The 20,495-nt window shown below is 43.9% G+C and overlaps 1 protein-coding gene across 1 annotated transcript in view; it reads left to right on the plus strand.

The window, feature by feature from the left end:
- Nucleotides 1-20,495, plus strand: part of ttc27 (tetratricopeptide repeat domain 27) — a 127,555-nt gene that overhangs the window by 81,661 nt on the left and 25,399 nt on the right. The window contains exons 11-12 of the mRNA XM_023970027.2: nt 15,306-15,401; nt 18,105-18,227. Of these exons, the coding sequence (XP_023825795.1) occupies nt 15,306-15,401; nt 18,105-18,227 (219 nt within the window). The remainder of the gene's footprint in view (nt 1-15,305; nt 15,402-18,104; nt 18,228-20,495) is intronic.

Below are 20,495 nucleotides of genomic sequence, written 5' to 3' on the forward strand. Positions count from 1 at the left end.
TGCTCACCTCCCCGATCCCCCCATTCACTCTGTCCAATTTGAGATATAGTGGAGTAGTGGAGACCAGAGTCTATCAAACTTGGGCTGTCTCTTGTGGAGGTCATAAGTGAGCTTTTCAAGAGGGAGAAAGTCAACAATCTGGTCAATCCACATTTTAAATGTAGAAAGGTCTAGAGGCCCACAATAGAAGGATACATTTCTTAGCAAAGTATGTAATGGTCATGAGCAAATTTTCTCTGTCAGGATCAAGAACAAAGTCCTGCTGGGCATTAAGAAGATAGAGACACGGGGTCATATCAAACTGTACATCTAGTATTTTCTGTGCAGCAGTAGTATAGATTGCCAAAATCTGGCAATCTCTCTACAGCTCCAAAATACATGCATATAGGTTCCACTTTCAGAGGTACATCTTTTACAGTTAGGAGAAATGTCTGTTTTCATTTTATGGAGCTTAAGGGAGTGTAATAAAATTTGTACAAAAATTTGTAATTAGATTCTTTCATTTTTACATTAGTAGAGGAGCAGTATCCCTTTCGCAAACCTCCGCCCATAACTCATCACTGATAGTCAGACCAAGGTCCTTTTCCCAGATTATTTTCAAAGGATAAAGGAGGAGCCTCCTTTCTCAGAAAGGAGTCTATAGATATAGGATATTTTGCCTAATGGATTGTGCTGTGACAAGAAGGGTTTCAACTTCGTTCACTGAGTTCTAAACCTCCTCTTGGAAGTAAATGAGGAGATGACATGTCTAATTGAAGATATTTTTTTTAAAATGGGATCTTGGCACATTGAATTCACTGCAGAGCTCTTGAAAGGATTTCAGTGTAGTGGTCTTCTGATGAAATAGGTCTGAAAAGGTCCGTGATTCCTAGAGTATGCAAAGATTAAAGTGGCATCCCCAGGGCTTTTGGCAAGTCTGGGTTGCCTACTATAGGCGAGTGAGAGCATATTTGGGAGGAGATGCCCAGGTATTTCTTACAGTCCCTCCACGCTAGTAGGGTGCTGTAAATCACAAATGTTTTGGCTATGTGCCCACTTCTAAAGTTATAATGAATATGGTTGAGCTTAGTGGCAATGAACCACAGGATTGGGCTTCTATCTGGATCCACGTTGACTCTTGTCTGTTTGTGATCCATGTTAGCATGTTGCGGATTTGGGCAGACCAGTAGTACAATTGAAGGGAGGAAGGGCAAGACCGCCCTTAGATTCAGGTTTCGAAGAGTGGAGAGCTTGATCCTAGGTTTTTTATTGCCCCATATAAATTTGGTGATGCTTTGGTTAATTGTTTTGAAAAAGGAAGCTGGGAGATAGCATGGGAGCATCTGAAATAATAGTTCAGTCTAGGAGGGATGTTCATACGGATTACATTAATTCTTCCTACTAAGCTAATTGGGAGGGAGATCCAGGTTTGGAGGTGTTCTTGATTCGATCCAGGAGTGGAAAGATAAATCTCCTTGAAAAGCCTATTCAGATCTGGTGTTATGAATATCCCAAGGTATGAAACCCCTGTGTCTTCCATTGGAATGGGCATAGTGTCTTCATAGAACTGGTGAGTGTAATATTGAGAGGCAGACAGTGATTTGTTAAAATTAAATCTTATAACCTGAAAACGTGCCATACTGAGCAATTGTGTCTAAAATGGGAGGAAGGGATTTCTCAGGGTTGGATATGTAGAGCAAGACATCATCCGCGTAAAGCGAAATCTTGTGCTGCAGGCCGCCTGCAGGAACACCTGTAATACTTGGATTGCTCCTTATCAACTCTGCCAGAGGCTCCGCCCCCAACAAGTAGAGCAGGGGGGATAGCGAGCACCCTTGTCTTGTGCCCCGTCCMAAAGGGAATCTGTCAGAGTTCAGTCCGTTAGTAGTCACCATGGCATTTGGATGAGAGTATAGTGATTTGATCCATTTAATAAAGTTTGGGCCCATATTGAACTTTTCTAAGACTGAGAACAGAAAGCTCCACTCCATCCTGTCGAACGCCTTCTCAGCATCCAGTGAAGCCAGCAGGACAGGGGTCTTCTGTGCGTTTACTTGATCAATAATATCAAAAAGACGGCGAATGTTATCAGAAGAGTATCTGTCTCTAATAAATCCAGTTTGGTCCGCTTTTATTATTTTGGGAAGAAGAGTGTTTAGTCTTTTGGCCAGCAATTTGGTAATTATTTTGTAGTCGAAATCCAACAAGCTTATGGGCCGGAAGGAGGAGCAGGATAGGGGGTCCTTGTCTTTTTTGAGCAACACTGTAATGCGAGCTGTGTGCATTGACTCTGGGAGAACTCCGTTTTTGCAAAAATCCTCCAGCATTGGCATGAAAATAGGGCTAAGCTGGGGCCAAAAAGCTTTGTAGAACTCTCTGGGGAATCCATCTGGGCCTGGGGACTTGTTAGGTGGCATGGAGGTAATTGCCTCCAGGATCTCCTCAGGAGTGAAGGGGGAGTTGAGATCTTCTTGGTCGGTCTCTGATAGTTTAGGTAGCGAGATTCCCTCTAGGAAGGAGTGGAGTTCTGCCTCCGTGTGTTTTCTCTCAGAGGTATATAGTTTGCAGTAAAAATCATGAAAAGTTAAATTGATCTTTTTTGGGTCATATGTGACCTCGTCCTCTGCTGTTCGGATAGCCATAATTGTACGCTCTGACTGCTCTTTTTTTAATTGATAAGCAAGCAATCTACTAGGCCTATTGCTATACTCATGGTATTTCTGTTTAGTAAAGAAAACTCTTTTTTTAATCTCCCGAGTATAGTCCAAATTCAGTTTGGCTTTGGCTGCTTTAAGTTGACTCCAGGAGGTGCTGTCTGGGGATTGTTTATGTACTTTTTCACAGCGTTCCAGCTCCCTCTCCAGATCTAGCCTGTGTGCTTCCATTGCTTTTTTCTTAGAGGAAGCATATGCAATTAGATGACCTCTTAGTGTGGCTTTAGCAGCKTCCCACATTGTGGCCGGAGAAACAGGAGAATCTTTGTTGTCTTGTGTGTAGTTGTCTATCCATGTAGTTACCAATGTATGGAATGCTTCGTTTGATAGCATGGAGGTCTTGAATTTCCAGCTCTTTGACCTCGGGATGTTTTTGCAGAGGTCAAAGCGGAGGTGGACAAAGGCGTGATCCGAAAGCGCTATGGGTCCGATTCTACACGTGGCTGAATTTATGAAACTCTTTGGGATAAAAATGTAATCTATACGGGAGTAGATGTTATGGACATTAGAGTAGTATGTATAGTCCATAGATGAGCTATTAGTCTCTCTCCAGATATCTATCAGTCCCATCTCTTTAGTAAGAGAGTTCAACATCTTTGCAGATCTAGGATTTGTGGTGGGGACTTGAGATGATTTGTCTAGGGTTGGGTTCAGGGTACAATTAAAATCTCCGGCCAACACTCCAAAGGAAACACAATGCTCATTGAACAGGGTTATCATTTTCGACATAAAAGCAGGAGTATCTGTGTTAGGGGCGTATATGTTTAAGATAGTAATTGGTTGCCCATACAGTGACCCAGTTATCAAAATAAATCTCCCCTCCGGATCAGATATGTTTTTGTCAATTATGAATGGAACATTCTTATGGATAAGAATGGCTGTGCCTCTACTGTTGGATTTGAAAGATGAGAAATACACCTGTCCCACCCAAGCTCTGCGGAGTTTGGCATGTTCAGCATCACAGAGGTGTGTCTCTTGCAATAGCGCGATGTCTGCTTTTTCCTTTTTTAGAGCACATAGTATCTTTTTCCGTTTTATTGCATGACCTAGACCATGGCAGTTCCATGTCAATAGATTTAAGGTACTAGTCATCGTCATCGAACAGTAATCGAACTTTAGTGCAAGTCATCTCTGGGTAAAGGTGGATAGTAGTTACAGCTGCGTTCACATAAAAGGAAAATAAATGGTTTACATAAAATAACAGTCTCTGAACACCCCAGCCGAGTTCCCAAACAACTCGACATATCCCGTTGGATCTATTACCTCCCCGCTCAGTCACAATTCTGTGTTCCAACAACAACAACAAAAACGGGAACAGTTAGCAACGCACAACGTCTCCCCCTCCCCACCAAAGAAATGCCTCATCCTCTCCGCCCCGCATTGGGTAAATGACAACGTAGCCCCCGTCCAGACCACATTAAAAATGGGAGAAAATAAAATCAATAGCCCAGCCTACATATAGTAGGCCTAGGTTATAATATGGAGCCTATCCCTCTCAGCTAAAGGAACATAAATATAGATTAGACGGCTATAATGACATTTAGCAGGGCGGGTGGGTCTTTGGATATCGGCTATATGTTGTCTTACCTCCTTTAGTAATAATAGTAATCGCATTTAGACATTGGTCCATTTCTCATTGACCGGGGTTGTCTTTCAAAAAACSTTTTGCCTCTTCGGGAGTTTTGAAGTGTCGCAGGGCTCCTTGGTGAAGAATCCTGAGCTCGTTTGGGTATTTGAATCCCCTAAAGATGCCTCGGTCAATGGAGCATTTCTTCACCTCGTCAAACTCTCKGCGCTTTCGGCGTATTCCAGCTGACAGGTCCTGGAGTAAGGTGAGTTTGGCGTTTCCCACTGTAATGGTGTTGGTTTTCGCCGCCTGTAGGACTCGTTCCTTGTCGGTGAATCTCAAGAAACGTATGGTGATTGGGCGCGGTGGTTGTCTGGCTGCTGGTGGGGGCCTCAGTGCTCGGTGAGCTCTCTCGAGTTCTATGGGTCTGTCGGTGGACAGGTGGAGCCACTCGGGAAGTTTGTCTTGCAGGTAGCGGATCAGTGGCATGTTTCCCTCTTCTTTTTCGCCCAGATTTAATAGAACACAATTATTCCTTCGCCCCCTGTTTTCCAGGTCCTCTGTTTTCTCTTCCAGCTGCTCTATTTTTTTTTTTAGCATATGCTATTGTTTCCATGGCGTCTGTCAATAAGTTTTCCGTGGATAGGATTCGCCCCTCTGCCTCGTCCAGGCGCCCCGCGTTTATGGTTATCTTGTTGTTTATGTCAGGCAAAGCATTTTCCAGGRTTGTCACCTTGCCCCCTATCGCACTGAGCTGAGCGTTAATGGCATCTAGTTTAGTGTTGAGTTCTGTACGTTGGGATCTCAGCTCAGAAAAGATGTCTTCGACAGAGTGCGAGGTTGGCCTTCGTTGGGCCTCGGGGGGGAACGGGTCCTCTTGCTCCTGGCTAATGGCGCTAGCTTTTTCTGAAGCTAGCTGCTTCTTGGAGGCTTTTTCCGTCGCTAGTGCTCGAGTCCGGGTAAAAATGTCGCCTTTTGTAGCCGCCATGACTTTTTGACTAAAGCTAAATGAGTTTAAACTTGAAGTGGAGGTAAGATTAGGAATTGGAAACTACTTGTGCGGAGCTCCTAGTTCATGCGGCCATCTCGTTCAGGGGTCACGTGATCCCTCGTGGCTAAAAGTTTTGAGAATGACTCAAATATACATTTTCACAAAGTTTGCTGCTTCAGTGTCTTTAGATATTTTTTTTCAGATGTTACTATGGAATACTGAAGTATAATTACAAGCATTTCATAAGTGTCAAAGGCTTTTATTGACAATTACATGAAGTTGATGCAAAGAGTCAATATTTGCAGTGTTGACCCTTTTTCAAGACCTCTGCAATCCACCCTGGCATGCTGTAAATTAACTTCTGGGCCACATCCTGACTGATGGCAGCCCATTATTGCATAATCAATGCTTGGAGTTTGTCMGAATTTGTGGGTTTTTGTTTGTCCACCCGCCTCTTGAGGATTGACCACAAGTTCTCAATGGGATTAAGGTCTGGGGGGGTTTCCTGGCCATGGACCCAAAATATCTATGTTTTGTTCCCCGAGCCACTTAGTTGTCACTTTTGCCTTATGGCACGGTGCTCCATCATGCTGGAAAAGGCATTGTTCGTCACTAAACTGTTCCTGGATGGTTGGGAGAAGTTGCTCTCGGAGGATGTGTTGGTACCATTCTTTATTCATGGATGTGTTTTTAGGCACAATTGTGAGTGAGCCCACTCCCTTGGCTGAGAAGCAACCCCACACATGGATGGTCTCAGGATGCTTTACTGTTGGCATGACACAGGACTGATGGTAGCGCTCACCTCGTCTTCTCCGGACAAGCTTTTTTCCGGACCAAACAATCGGAAAGGGGATTCATCAGAGAAAATGACTTTACCCCAGTCCTCAGCAGTCCAATCCCTGTACCTTTTGCAGAATATCAGTCTGTCCCTGATGTTTTTCCTGGAGAGAAGTGGCTTCTTTGCTGCCCTTCTTGACACCAGACCATCCTCCAAAAGTCTTCGCCTCACTGTGCTGTGCGTGCAGATGCACTCACACCTGCCTGCTGCCATTCCTGGGCAAGCTCTGTACTGGTGGTGCCCCGATCCCGCAGCTGAATCAACTTTAGGAGACGGTCCTGGCGCTTGCTGGACTTTCTTGGGCACCCTGAAGCCTTTTTCACAACAATTGAACCGCTCTCCTTGAAGTTTTTAATGATCTGATAAATGGTTGATTTAGGTGCAATCTTACTGGCAGCAATATCCTTGCCTGTGAAGCCCTTTTTGTGCAAGGCAATGATGACGGCACGTGTTTCCTTGCAGGTAACTATGATTGACAGAGAAGAACAATGATTCCAAGCACCACCCTCCTTTTGAAGCTTCCAGTCTGTTATTCRAACTCAATCAGCATGACAGAGTGATCTCCAGCCTTGTCCTCGTCAACACTCACACCTGTGTTAACGAGAGAATCACTGACATGTCAGCTGGTCCTTTTGTGGCAGGGCTGAAATACAGTGGAAATGTTTTGGGGGATTCAGTTCATTTGCATGGCAAAGAGGAACTTTGCAATTAATTGCAATTCATCTGATCACTCTCCATAACATTCTGGGGTATATGCAAATTGCCATCATACAAACTGAGGCAGTAGACTTTGAAAATTAATATTTGTGTCATTCTCAAAACTTTTGGCCATGACTGTACATAAATACACAGAATAAGGCTATATTATTGGTTAGGCCAGTAATGCTGGTCCTCTTGAAGTGAAGGCACTTGCACTTAGTGTTATACTAAGTGCAATGAATTTTGCTTACGGGCAAAATTCGATCAATTCCAAACCTGGATTTACATGATCTGCTACACATGTCTTGCTATATGTCACATCATTAGCACAACAGTCTGCAAGCAGAAATAAGCTGCATGCCCTCTGAAATCCACCCAGCCAAACTCTTTAAATCAGTATTTCCACAGTGAGCTATCTGTGAAAGCAGAGGGGACATGTGGATAACTTAGCGGAGGATAGACATACTCCCCCTGTGCAGGATGTTTGTCATGGGTGTCTCTGTGAAACCAGCCCCCCTCTTCCCCCTCACCGTCAAAGTAGAGAGGGACTGGCAACCTGGGAATCTACAGCCTCTGCTCCCTGTGATAACATAGTAAACTGAGCGAGAGCTTGCTTCTGTTGTGATGGTCTGTGTAGGAGGATGGGGTGAGGTTTAGACATACTATGGTACCATTCACAAGAACACAAGTCCTTTATGTTTCCACAGAGCTTTTCACAGCTGAAGTGCAGACAATCTCTCTCACACACATACTTATACTTGCCCATGCACAGAGGTATGATTTAGGAATCATTTATACTCAGGGTTGCTTCAAACTGTGCTGGGATGACATTATGGTGTGTGTGTGTACTCGTTGCTCTCTCCAGCCCCAGTGAGCTGTCAGTCGTAGACAGACGAGGTCAAAGTCATAAAGCAGGAGGTTGGGGCCTGGGACATGACGGTCTGACGTCGGGTATAGAACAGGACACTMTCTTAAAGAAGCCAGACACTGTACAGCTGCTCCATGGTTTTGTGACATAGAGCAAAGAGAAAAAGTCTGGTTTCAATCTCTCTAGCTTGCCCTCCTCAAATGTTTGCACACGGAGCTCTGCAGTCTTATCCCAAACCTGATTTGACAGACAGCGCCTGGAGGGGGGCCGAAATGGCTGAGGGGGTCCTTCAGGGGGAGCCGTGTGACAGGCAGGGTTGGTTCAAGTCATCTAGAGGGGTGGGGGAGGCTCATGGGGAGGACGGGAGCCACCCATCTGTCCATCACAGTGCGAGGAAGACATCAAGCACCAACTGATCTCACCGTCTGACACTAACCCCATCGCCACCCTGTCCCATTCCCCTGTGAGACAGACATGCTCAATCACCGTTTCCCCCAGAACGCCAAAACCCCAAAGAGAACCGCATCAGAGCGAGGATTGACAGGCGGCTCACACTCAACGATGACTGAGAGTTGGAGGAATTGAGAAAAGAAAAAGCTTGCCCTCTGCTTAGTTTCAAATTCTTTCTCCCTCAAGTCAATGTGTTTTGACTTCTAATCTCCTTGGCGTCTGAAAAACAAAGGGGGAAAAGGGGAGGAAATATGTCATGTGTTGAGTTGTTTCATGTCATTTTTGGGGGGGGGTTGAGGCTGCTATTTTGATATGAGAGGTTCCTTGTTTACTAATTCCATTACAGACAGATTTGGGGGACATCATTGTTTTTTTACTTGGCTGCTAGATATTGTTCTCGTGAAGGTATAAATACTATCAAAGAGGCTTGTAGACAACAAGCACAGGTTCTTTACCAGGCTACCTTCTATTCTTATTATTCCAATCAACTTCTTCATTGTTATTATTAAGGCAATAGTGGTGTAAATAATAGGATATAAAACACCATCAGTTACTGTCATTTCCTTGGCATGCCATAATTAGGTGTTTTTGTTTTCAGAAAGGTCATTGGGTATAACGCAAACTGGGCTGCTGTTTCTGATTAAGGAAATCAATAGCTAAGCCAACACCAGTAGTGAGTAGTTTATGACATACTGTACAGTGCATTTGGAAACTATTCAGACCATTGACCTTTTCCACGTTTTGTTATGTTACAGCCTTATGCTTTAAATTGATTATATACAACATTTTCCTAWTCAATCTACACTCAATACCCCATAATGGCAAAGTGAAAACAGGTTTTTAGAAATGTTAGCAAATTTATTACAAATAGAAAACAGATACCTTATTTTCCTAAGTATTCAGACCCTTAGCTATGAGACTTGAAATTGAGCTCAGGTGCATCCTGTTTCCATTGATCATCCTTGAGATGTTTCTATGACTTGATTGGAGTCCACCTGTGGTCAATTCAATTGATTGGACATGATTTGGAAAGGCACACACCTGTCTATATAAAGTCCCACAGTTGACAGTGCATGTCAGAGCAAAAACCAAGCTATGAGATCGAAGGAATTGTCCGTAGAGCTCCGAGACAGGATTGTGTCGAGGCAAAGATCTGGGGAAGGGTACCAAAACATCTGCAGCATTGAAGGTCCCCAAGCACAGTGGCCTCCATCATTCTTAAATGGAAGAAGTTCAGAACCATCAAGACTCTTCCCAGAGCTGGCCGCCCGGCCAAACTGAGCAATCGGGGGAGAAGGGCCTTGGTCAGGAAGGTGACCAAGAACCCGATGGTCACTCTGACAGAGCTCCAGAGTTCCTCTGTGGAGATGGGAGAACCTTCCAGAAGGACAACTATCGCTGCAGCACTCCACCAATCAGTACTTTATGGTAGAGGGGGCAGACGGAAGCCACTCCTCAATAAAAGGCACATGACAGCCCCCTTGGAGCTTGTCAAAAGGCACCTGAAGGACTCTGATCTTGATGAACCCAGATTGAACTCTGGCCTGAACGCCAAGCGTCACGTCTGGAGGAAATCTGGCACCATCCCTACTGTGAAGCATGGTGGTGGCAGTATCATGCTGTGGGGATGTTTTTCAGCGGCAGTTGACTGGGAGACTAGTCAGGATCRAGGGAAAGATGAATGGCGCAAAGTACAGAGATCCTTGATGAAAACCTGATCCAGAGCGCTCAGGACCTCAGATTGGGGCGAAGATTCACCTTCCAACAGGACATTGACCCTAAGCACACAGCCAAGACAACGCAGGAGTGGCTTTCGGGACAAGTCTCTGAGTTTCCTTGAGTGGMCCAGCCAGAGCCCGGACTTGAACACAATCGAACATCTCTGGAGAGACCTGAAAATATCTGTGCAGCGACACTGCTTATCCAACCTGACAGAGTTTGAGGAAATACAGGTGTGCCAAGCTTGTAGTGTCATACCCAAGAAGACTCGAGGCTGTAATCGCTGCCAAAGGTGCTTCMAAGTACTGAGTAAAGGGTCTGAATACTTACATAAATGTGATATTTTTTATACATTTGAAAACATTTCAAAAGTTTTTCTTTGTCATTAGGGGGTATTGTGTGTAGATTGATGAGGGAAAAAACAATTTATTCAATTTTAGAATAAGACTGTAACGTGACAATGTGTRAAAAGTCAAGGGATCTGAATACTTTCCGAATGCACTGTATGTAGCTGGAGAACAATTCTAGCAATTGACCCTTCGCTAAGCCCCCCTTGATTACTGTTGCAACCTCGGACAACATTTTCCCGGGAAGCCCAATTCCCCATTCAACCACTTGCAAAATCCCTCACAGTGATCTCAAACTGTGTTTCTAATACACAATGAAATTAAACTAATCAGGAAACTATTGGGAATGATGTGGTGGACTGTCATTACAATTGGTTCATCAAATTGTTTGTACTGAATTCAGAGACACTGAATGGCTCTGGATTCGCTGTCAGTATGGATTCAAAGTTATAATAAGCACTTTTAGAGCTAACTAGTGCTCTCAAATCATATCCTGATGTCGACGGGAGATGGGAGTTGTATTCATTAAATTGCTAACTTAGCTAGCTAACATTTTGAGAAAAGTAATATGAAGTAGCTTTTTATTTATTTATTTGTAACCAGGAAAAGCCCATTGAGAACCAGAGTCTCTCTTTCAAGGGAGACCTGGCCAAGAAGGCAGCAACAATCAATACATTACAGAATTATAACATACAACATTATCCAGCCTAAAAAAATGCATTTACACTCCTCCGTCTCCCATCAATATTTTAAATTCATTCAGTGGCGCTAACATATCTAGATGAAGCATGGATTGTAAGATTATTCCATGCGTCTGGTGCACAAGAAGAGAATGCAGTTTTGCCTAATACTGTGAATGTCCTGGGGACTTTAAGTAGCAACCACCTAGCAGACCGGGTATGGTAACTGCTGGTGGCGAAGGAGACCAGACTACAGCTTGCTAGCGTTAGCAACATTTGGTGGTCAATGAGCTAACCTAGCAAACAATGTAACAAAAGTATTGGCTCTGCATTTCAGAAATCACAGTAGCAAGTACTCCTGGTACGCTGTTCAATTTAGCAATTAAAATAATTTATTGCCATAGCCATCACTGGGTTTCATGCAATTTAAACATGAGCTTGTCTGAGGTGTCAGACTCGACAACAGTTGCTATCCGCTGTGATTGGTTGCTCTAAATTCTGGGGCAGTGCTTAGCGAAGGGTCAATTGTCCTTAGTTAAACAGCTTACATTTTTGGAACTTAGCAGAAAATGTATGACACATACAGTTGAAGTCGGAAGTTTACATACACCTTAGCCAAATGCATTTAAACTCAGTTTTTCACAATTCCTGACATTTAATCCTAGTAAAAATTCCCTGTTTTAGGTCAGTTAGGATCACCACTTTATTTTAAAAATCTGAAATTATATATTTCAGCATTTATTTCTTTCATCACATTCCCAGTGAGTCAGAAGTTTACATACACTCAATTAGTATTTGGTAGCATTGCCTTTAAATWGTTTAACTTGGGTSRAACGTTWYGGGTAGCCTTCCACAAGCTTCCCACAATRAGTTGRGTGAATTTTGSCCYATTSCTCCTKACAGAGCTGGTGTAACTGAGTCAGGTTTGTAGGCCTCCTTGCTCGCACACGCTTTTTAGTTCTGCCCAAAAATTATCTATGGGATTGAGGTCAGGGCTTTGTGATGGCCACTCCAATACCTTGACTTTGTTGTCCTTAAGCCATTTTGCCACAACTTTGGAAGTATGCTTGGGGTCATTGTCCATTTGCGACCAAGCTTTAACTTCCTGACTGATGTCTTGAGATGAGCTTCAATATATCCACATAATTTCCCTGCCTCATGATGCCATCTATTTTGTGAAGTGCACCAGTCCCTCCTGMAGCAAAGCACCCCCACAACATGATGCTGCCACCCCCGTGCTTCACGGTTGGGATGGTGTTCTTCGGCTTGCAAGCCTCCCCCTTTTTCCTACAAATATAACGATGGTCATTATGGCCAAACAGTTCTATTTTTGTTTCATCAGACCAGAGGACATTTCTCCAAAAAGTACGATCTTTGTCACCAGGTGCAGTTGCAAATCGTGGTCTGGCTTTTTTATGGCGGTTTTGGAGCAGTGGCTTCTTCCTTGCTGAGTGGCCTTTCAGGTTATGTCGATATAGGACTCGTTTTACTGTGGATATAGATACTTTTGCACCCGTTTCCTCCAGCATCTTCACAGGTCCTTTTCTGTTCTGGGATTGATTTTGCTCTTTTCGCACCAAAGTACGTTCATCTGTAGGAGACAGAACGCGTCTCCTTCCTGAGCATTATGACGGCTGCGTTGTCCCATGGTGTTTATACTTGCGTACTATTGTTTGTACAGATGAACGTGGTACCTTCAGGCATTTGGAAATTGCTCCCAAGGATGAACCAGACTTGTGGAGGTCTAAAAAAAATTCTGGGGTCTTGGCTGATTTCTTTTGATTTTCCCATGATGTCAAGCAAAGAGGCACTGAGTTTGAAGGTAGGCCTTGCAATGCATCCACAGGTACACCTCCAATTGACTCATATTATATTATGTCAATTAGCCTATCAGAAGCTTCTAAAGCCATTACATAATTTTCTGGAATTTTTCAAGCTGTTTAAAGGCACAGTCAACTTAGTGTATGTAAACTTCTGACCCACTGGAATTGTGATAGTGAATTATAAGAGAAATAATCTGTCTGTAAACAATTGTTGTAAAAATTACTTGTGTCATGTCCTAAACGACTTGCCAAAACAATAGTTTGTTATTAAGATATTTGTGGAGTGGTTGAAAAACGAGTTTTAATGACTCCAACCTAAGTGTATGTAAACTTCCGACTTCAACTGTAAATGGCTCTCCAGATATGGTACGTTTTGTTCAATCCTAACATGGGTATCAAAAGTGTACTGGTCTTATTCTGATTGCAAACTTCATATTTCTGCAACCTGTCAGATGGGATGTTTTCCTTCCTTGTGCAGTTGTATAGAATCAATATTTTATGGTTTTCTCATTCAATATACTTTAACCATCTGCTATAATTGTGTTCACAGAGCAACTTACTTGGAACTCAGTTCAGTGAATCGGGATGTTTTTACTCACCAATCTCCCCCACCTCCTCATCTTCTCTGAACTACTGTGGCTCTCTCTCTGTAGGGCCTCTGGTCTACCAGAGTTCATCAAATGCTAACCGCTGTTTGTGCTTTGAATATATACACTGGCCGTGGAGAAACACAATGTATTAGTCATCTGCAGTCTGCTTTCAAACAAACCTTGCTTGCCATTAAGGGAAACCGATTCCCCAAAAAATTCATTTTTTATTCTGTACAATTTAACAAGGAATTTTAACATTCACTACGTCCCCACGCACAGCCTTTTATCAGCAATAAGTCAATTTGTTGGAGACACCTTTATGGTGGGAAAATATGCATATTGTTTTTATGCGCGTTTTAGAATATTTGCATGTCGCCAATTGGATGGAGTCCTAGCTGTTTTTTTTGCAACAGCCCTGTAAGTCACTTGGATGTGCAACCCTTTCAATCTTAGAAACTATTTGTGGGGAGGGTACAAAAGTCCTCAGGAATTTATAAAGGACAGAACCCAACTGCAGGCATTATCAAATTAGAGCACCATTAAGCAAGCAAAAATGGCATTTTATCAAGGTCTAGTTGGTTTTGTGCAATGTTTCGCTTTAACAAAAGAGAGCATTTACATCTACCTGGAAGACTGAACGTTTGCACTCAAACACAAGCGTAAAGGCTGTTTGTTTTGGCATGAATAGACAGCCCTATTATATTCCTCATTCTGGTGAATTCTTACAGCTCTTGCACTTGCTGTGTGCCAGCTCCCACTCTGCAGGCTACCTGTTTTGACACACTGCATCACTCACAGATTTACTCCTAATGGTTTACTGGGCATTCTCATTCGTTGACAAGGTTTGTTTAGATGTTACCGATTTCCAGAGAGGAACTGCTGTTGCTTGTTGACAGGATTTAGATATTGGTAAAGACAACTTCCCCAACCAACCATTAAACTGACAGAGACAAAAGATGAACATTGATGACAATCATGTGGGCAGAGTAGAAATGGTCTTTGAGGGAGCGAGATCAGTATTCATCTGAAGCAGTCTGTTTGACATCAACACTTTATGACCGGGCATTGGATTTGTCTTTGAGTTTAAAATGTAAGGAAAGCTTTTTATCCCCCCCGCCTCCCTGATTGTGTTGGCGTCTGTCTGTTTGTCTATTTGTTAGTGTTTTTGCTTGTGTCGTTMTGCGTTTTGTCCGAGTATGTGTGTCTAGGTGTCTGTTTCTGTCTGGCCTCGTTACCAGAAAATGGAATCACTGTGACTCACTCTCTGTATTTTCTCCATCCCAAACTGTAAAATATGTCCTGTTACACTCTTACCCATTTTCCTCTTAATTTCCTATGCAATGAGGCCAATCACATCCGAGCTGCCAAACTCCATCCACTGTTTATAATTAACTTTATCCTGGGTGGTCGGGATCCAAATCTCATTACAGGAAACTGGGCCCTGTCCAAGTCCCACAGATAACACCACCCAACCCAGCCATAATGACAGGACTCAGTCCTAGTCTGGGATTTGCTGTTAGGTTGAGGTTTATGAGCCATGGTATTGGATCATTGTTGTTAGACATAACTGTGAGTCAAGCCCAATTTTAGGCACAGACAAATGTCTCCTCTCAGATAGCAAGCAGAATGTGAGTTGTTGCTCTGCATGACGGCCCGCTGATAAAATGAGACTGAGAATGAGACAATAACAATTGGATAGCATCCAGCAGTGGCTCATTTGCTGTGACTGTGAGAGTTGTTTCCTGTTTATACCTTGTCTTCCTGGATGCCCTCAGCCAGTGTTCATTGRGTACCTAACAACCCGTACAACACAGATTGAGACAAAACACAGAACTCAACCAGATATCAGGGTTGGACACTGTCAATCAATGGGCTTTTAGACCTGTTGCACTCACATCTCAATCAGTACATTTTCAATTTGCTCGTGACTTGCCTTACCAGCTTTGCAGTTTAAATCTGTCATTTTGGGGGTTTAGTAATGAGGCTTTGCCTGGGTATGACTCTCTCTAGTTGATGCTGGATGTCTTTCCTCTCTTCCAGACTATAGTGGATTACTTTGAGGAGAAGAGCTGTCCTGTGACGGAGCGTCTGAAACTCTTCTACTGCTGCCAAGCTCCTCCCAGATGGGCTGTCCAGGTAACACCCCATCATTACCCCGTCACTGCTGATTGGGTTTCTGATTTATGAATTGGTTTCGCTCCACTGTGATTGTGAACTTCATTTTAAGGGCCGACTCACTGTAACTGAAGTACCACACAGAGCAATGTCTTCCATCAAAGCTTTGACTTATGACTTGACCCATTGGAAGTCATGGTCATGATTAAACAATTATTTACATCAGGGTTATATGAGTGAACACTAATTCAGGAGAAATGGATGGGACCCATCCACTTCGCCGACTCTCTTTGAACTCCCACACCTTTGACGGTAGTCCGAGACTTGAAGAAGGATGCTGCCCTTGCTTTGTGACTGTCCTCTCGACCTCCTGCACGAGGTCCACTACCGCGTTGTCCCCAGAGGAGTCTCATCTATCACCACATGTCTGGTTATATGTGATTTAGTGCGTTAGAGCCTTGATCTAATCTGGACACTTGGCATTCAGGCAATATATCTGTCAGGCTGAAGCTCCCTGTTAGCGCCGTCTGCTTTCAAGCCAAAGGCCACCTAATGGCCGCCTGCACTGCAGGATGGCCACTAAAACAGTACGTCTTTGTCCTCCAACTACCAGACAGTTGGTGCCCCTCAGGGTAGAAGCTGCATCAACCTGGTAGTCTTTATATGGTGTTACATGTAAGGCTTGTCTGTTTTTCTCGCTCTGTGTATATATTCCGGGAGATGAAGAGTGAGTGATTAGCCTTTTTGTTATTCTGTATTTGTAGCAAGCAGAAAGATGGCTTGTTGACCATGGATGTGTTTATTTCTGTTGTTGTAGCACCTGTCTTGGCCCAGTCAGTTTCTCCTTCCTTGTATCAGGTAAGGTGTTTTGAGCGGTGTAATTTGCTCACATTTTCCCTTCACATTTCTGTGAAGGGAGTAGTACACAGCGTTGTACGAGATCTTCAGTTTCTTGGCAATTTCTCTCATGGAATAGCCTTCMTTTCTCAGAACAAGAATCGACTGAGAACATGAACAATGTCTACACTGTGTTTCTGATCAATTTGATGTTATTGTAATGGACAAAAAACAAGGACATTTTTAAGTGACCCCAAACTTTTGAACGGTAGTGTATATTTAAAGGCACAGGCCTAGTCAACAGATGAGGGAGAAGAGTGGAGATGGTGAGATAGCTAGGGAGAAAGGGAGCGAGAGATTGTGGGGTTGTAAGAAAAGGAGGGAGGAAGAGATATGACAAAGAGGAGGTAGAGAGATTGAGAGGGAGGGAGTGTAAAAGACAGGGAAAGAGAGAAATCAGTGGGGCAGGATACATCGCCCAGGCTTCATGTAATAATGGCAAACAGCAATAAAGCTGGAATTGAAGGCACCCTATTGCCGCCTGGGGAATTGAAAGTGCAAGCAAGGCAGAGAATCGTGTGGGCTGTGGTGATGTGTTTTTCCTTAGCGAGAGGCGTGCCCGGCATGTAACGATGGCCGTGTCTGCGCACAGAGAAGCTGTGTGGGGAGAGGAGGGACAGGAAGATGGGTTGAGATATAGCACATATTTTAAGATTTGCTTACAGAATTAATAAATCCCCATATAATTCAACTGTGTCTTGTCTGTCTCAGCACTTCCTGCTTTCAGGGAGATTCTGAAACCACAATATCAGGAGTTTTCCTGGAAACGGGTAAAGAGGCACAAATGGCATGTGCGCTGCCGTGTGTCCTATTAGTCTAAAAGTCTGCCGTTTGCCATTGGTGTCACGTCCTGGCTCTCCATGTCTCCCTGGTCACGTGATTAGGGTGGTTCACGAGTGGAGTTGTGGGACGGATGTAAATTCTGATTTATGAGGTCCATCATCCCAGTGGGACGTGATATGTCACCCCTGAGACGGGATGGGGAGGCGATCACAGGAGAGGACGAGAGGTGATAAAACCCAGAAACCTAGGATTTAGTCTGTGACAAGACAGGCTGTGCTCCAGGTTCAGCTCCCACTCTTTAAGTGGACCGAGAGACAGGGTTTGGGTACAAGGTTAGGGCCTATGTTGCCTTGTGTGAAGATGACAAGATAATGGAAATAGATGTGAGGTCATAATAGTGGAGATGGAGAGATAAAAGATGAAGACACTACCCTGGGTGAAGACACTACCCTGGGTGAAGACACTACCCTGGGTGAAGACACTACCCTGGGTGAAGACACTACCCCGGGTGAAGACACTACCCCGGGTGAAGACACTACCCCGGGTGAAGACACTACCCCGGGTGAAGACACTACCCCGCATATGACACCACAGCTTGGAATGAATAATGAATACAACTGGTGTGTGTCTGCGTGTGTAGTTAAGAAGAGGCCTGTGGTAGTATTATTATTTTCACAATAATCAGGAGGATGGCTGCAGCTTAAATACTGCTAAACGGCAGTACATATTTGCACCCTTGAATACAGCAGCTAGGGAAGACCAACTCTCCCAAGCATCCAGTGACAAAAAACAAGACTTTTATTGTTCTGAATGTGATAGAGGCCATTACCTCCAGAAACAGAGCTGTGATGGTTCGTGGAGTGTATGCATATGCAGTGTTTCCCCCAGGAKTTATTTCAGCGGTGGCAGAGCTAGGAGTGGGTTTTCCTGCAGGGGGCTGCGGATGGGGTCTTCCTGGGGCATACGTCAACATGATATATCTTTTTTTTACTGTTTAAATATGAAATGACTTATCCCATGTCTGAACCTCTCTCACATTTACAGAAGCAGCTGGCCAGCCTGCTGACAGACCTGGGCTGCACCAGCTCAGCCCTGCTAATCTACGAGAAGCTGGAGCTGTGGGAGGATGCTGTCATCTGCCTGGAGAGGATGGGCCAGCATGGCAAGGTACAACACAACCATTACAACCACCAGAAAAATTGTGACTGCCGTTCTCAGGGACAATGCAATACCCATTGCTTTACACAACAGACAAGGTTATTTTCGTACTTAACATGGGCACCACACAAACACACTCAGAGAGAAGCTCATCTTGCACCCACTGGAAGAACAGTGAATATCGCCACTATCACCCTATTGACTAGCTATCTCGCTGTACTCCCTCCACCTCTCCGTCTGTCTGTCTGTGGTGCGCACCTGTTTATGCACTCGTTTGTGTTCTCTGGCGTTCCAGCTGTCAGACACATTAGTCCCAGGGAGATCTGGCTCTGTTTCCCTGGTGTTGTTATTAACCTGTCTGCCCCCCAGGGCCCCCTGGGAAACACACTTCCAGATAGACAGAAATATGGCGTGTTTGGGTTGGATCACGCTCTCACAGAGCCCCCCCGTCCCTCAGTCAATGTCCTCTTGGTGGCGCTGATTGAATGTTCACTTTGGTCTCTTAATGGTGGAACACCAGGAGTTGGAAGTACAGGTCACAAGGGCAGCCAACAGCAACCAATGGCATTGGTTTTAGAGTCTGATTCCCACAGTGCGGCAGAGAATAAAGAATCAAAGATTTGGACGTATGGCAGCTGTTTGTTTTTGTTGGTCCTCCTTTTTGATAGCGGATCGTTTTCATTTTCTTTTCTTTTTTGCTGGAAAAGTCTCAATGTTTACACAGGTGTTTTTTTTCTTTTTTTTCTCACCCAACCTGCAAGGGCTCTCGGTCAGAATTGACTGAGGTAATGAAGCAGAGAAAAAAGGAAGAGCCAGGGGTAAGGCAACCTGCTTTCTCGCTCTCTTGCACCTGTCAGACGATGTTCTGTCAAGTCCTAACAGAAGTGCCACACCAGGCCAAATGGAGAACCCTGTAACACCTTCCGCCATGTTGCTGTGGTTATGAAAGTCATTGATGAAACCGGTGCCAGATTTGCAGCAAACGCTCTGCGGACGTTCTCCCAAACTGTTACGCAATGGACATCTGGTTCATTCTTGGTCAGATTCTCGCAGAAGTATTTTCTCTCTCTCTCGATCACCACTTGTCCTTTCAGTCATTGACCTTTTTAAGTGACATCTCCACATGATTCACAGGGTTCTCATAAATTCGCTGTAGCATCACCACATCCATCTCTCTGGATCAACAGAGTTTGGCTGGGACAGATTGAGCAGAAATGAGTATTCCACAAGCACACACACCATACTCCCTCCAGGTGGGCAGGGCTGACCCACACACACACCATACTCCCTCCAGGTGGGCAGGGCTGACCCACACACACACCCATACGTTCCCTCCAGTGGGCAGGCTGACTCACACACAGTCCCAACCCTGAATGAGAGGCCTGCGGGCCTTGTGCTCTGTTATTGACTTACAGCTTGTTTTGTCTTCCAATCTGATTACAGAGGTGCATTCTGGTCAATAAATTAAGTCCTTCATTCTAAAACTATGCGCTTTGGCCAAAGCCAGCGGTCCATGTAACATGAAAAAAAATGCTAGGCAATCCATTTGTCTGGAGAAGACGGGTAGATTTCAGCCGGTCGTCTTTGTACTAAACGTGCTGTTCCTGTTCTCAGTGTCTGAATGCATGCTTAATGTGAATGAGCCATAACCGGCCGCAGCCTGAGAGAAAAAAACAGAAGCTAAAATGGACAAACAGGAAAGCGGAGAGGGGAACGGAGCTTCCGCCGTTTGATAGCTTCTGCCAGTCTTGAGCACATGATATAAGTTTATCCACTAGAGTTTTGAAGCTAATTGTCATATTACACCAGATTCTGTGTAAACCTTTAAGCAAATAAACAAGACGAATATTAAACAAAATTGTTATGGTATAACCCAGTCCAAAATATCCGCGTTTGAATAAATGTATGCTATTGACAAATGTTTAATGCACCTCTGCACAAATGGGGCAGTAAATCACATATGAATATCCCGGTACATGTAATTCAGCCGTAGAACCGAGTATATATTTTCGCATTCACAACATCTGAATGTTATGTATTTTTTATTTATTATTTTCGTTTTTTTATACATTATCGATATGACATTACCTTTACATCATTACATAACACTAATAACAAAAACATAACACCCAACAGCACCTTTCAACCATATGTCTGTGGTTGGAATATTAAACAGCAAGTAAATATAAATGAATAATAATAAAGAAAGTAATAATACATTATTTTTAATTTTTTACACTATATAAAAATAAAAAACTTTACACATACATTTGTTCT

This window comes from Salvelinus sp. IW2-2015, linkage group LG25 (genome assembly GCF_002910315.2).
Source record: "Salvelinus sp. IW2-2015 linkage group LG25, ASM291031v2, whole genome shotgun sequence".
In the NCBI taxonomy this organism is placed as follows: domain Eukaryota; kingdom Metazoa; phylum Chordata; class Actinopteri; order Salmoniformes; family Salmonidae; genus Salvelinus; species Salvelinus sp. IW2-2015.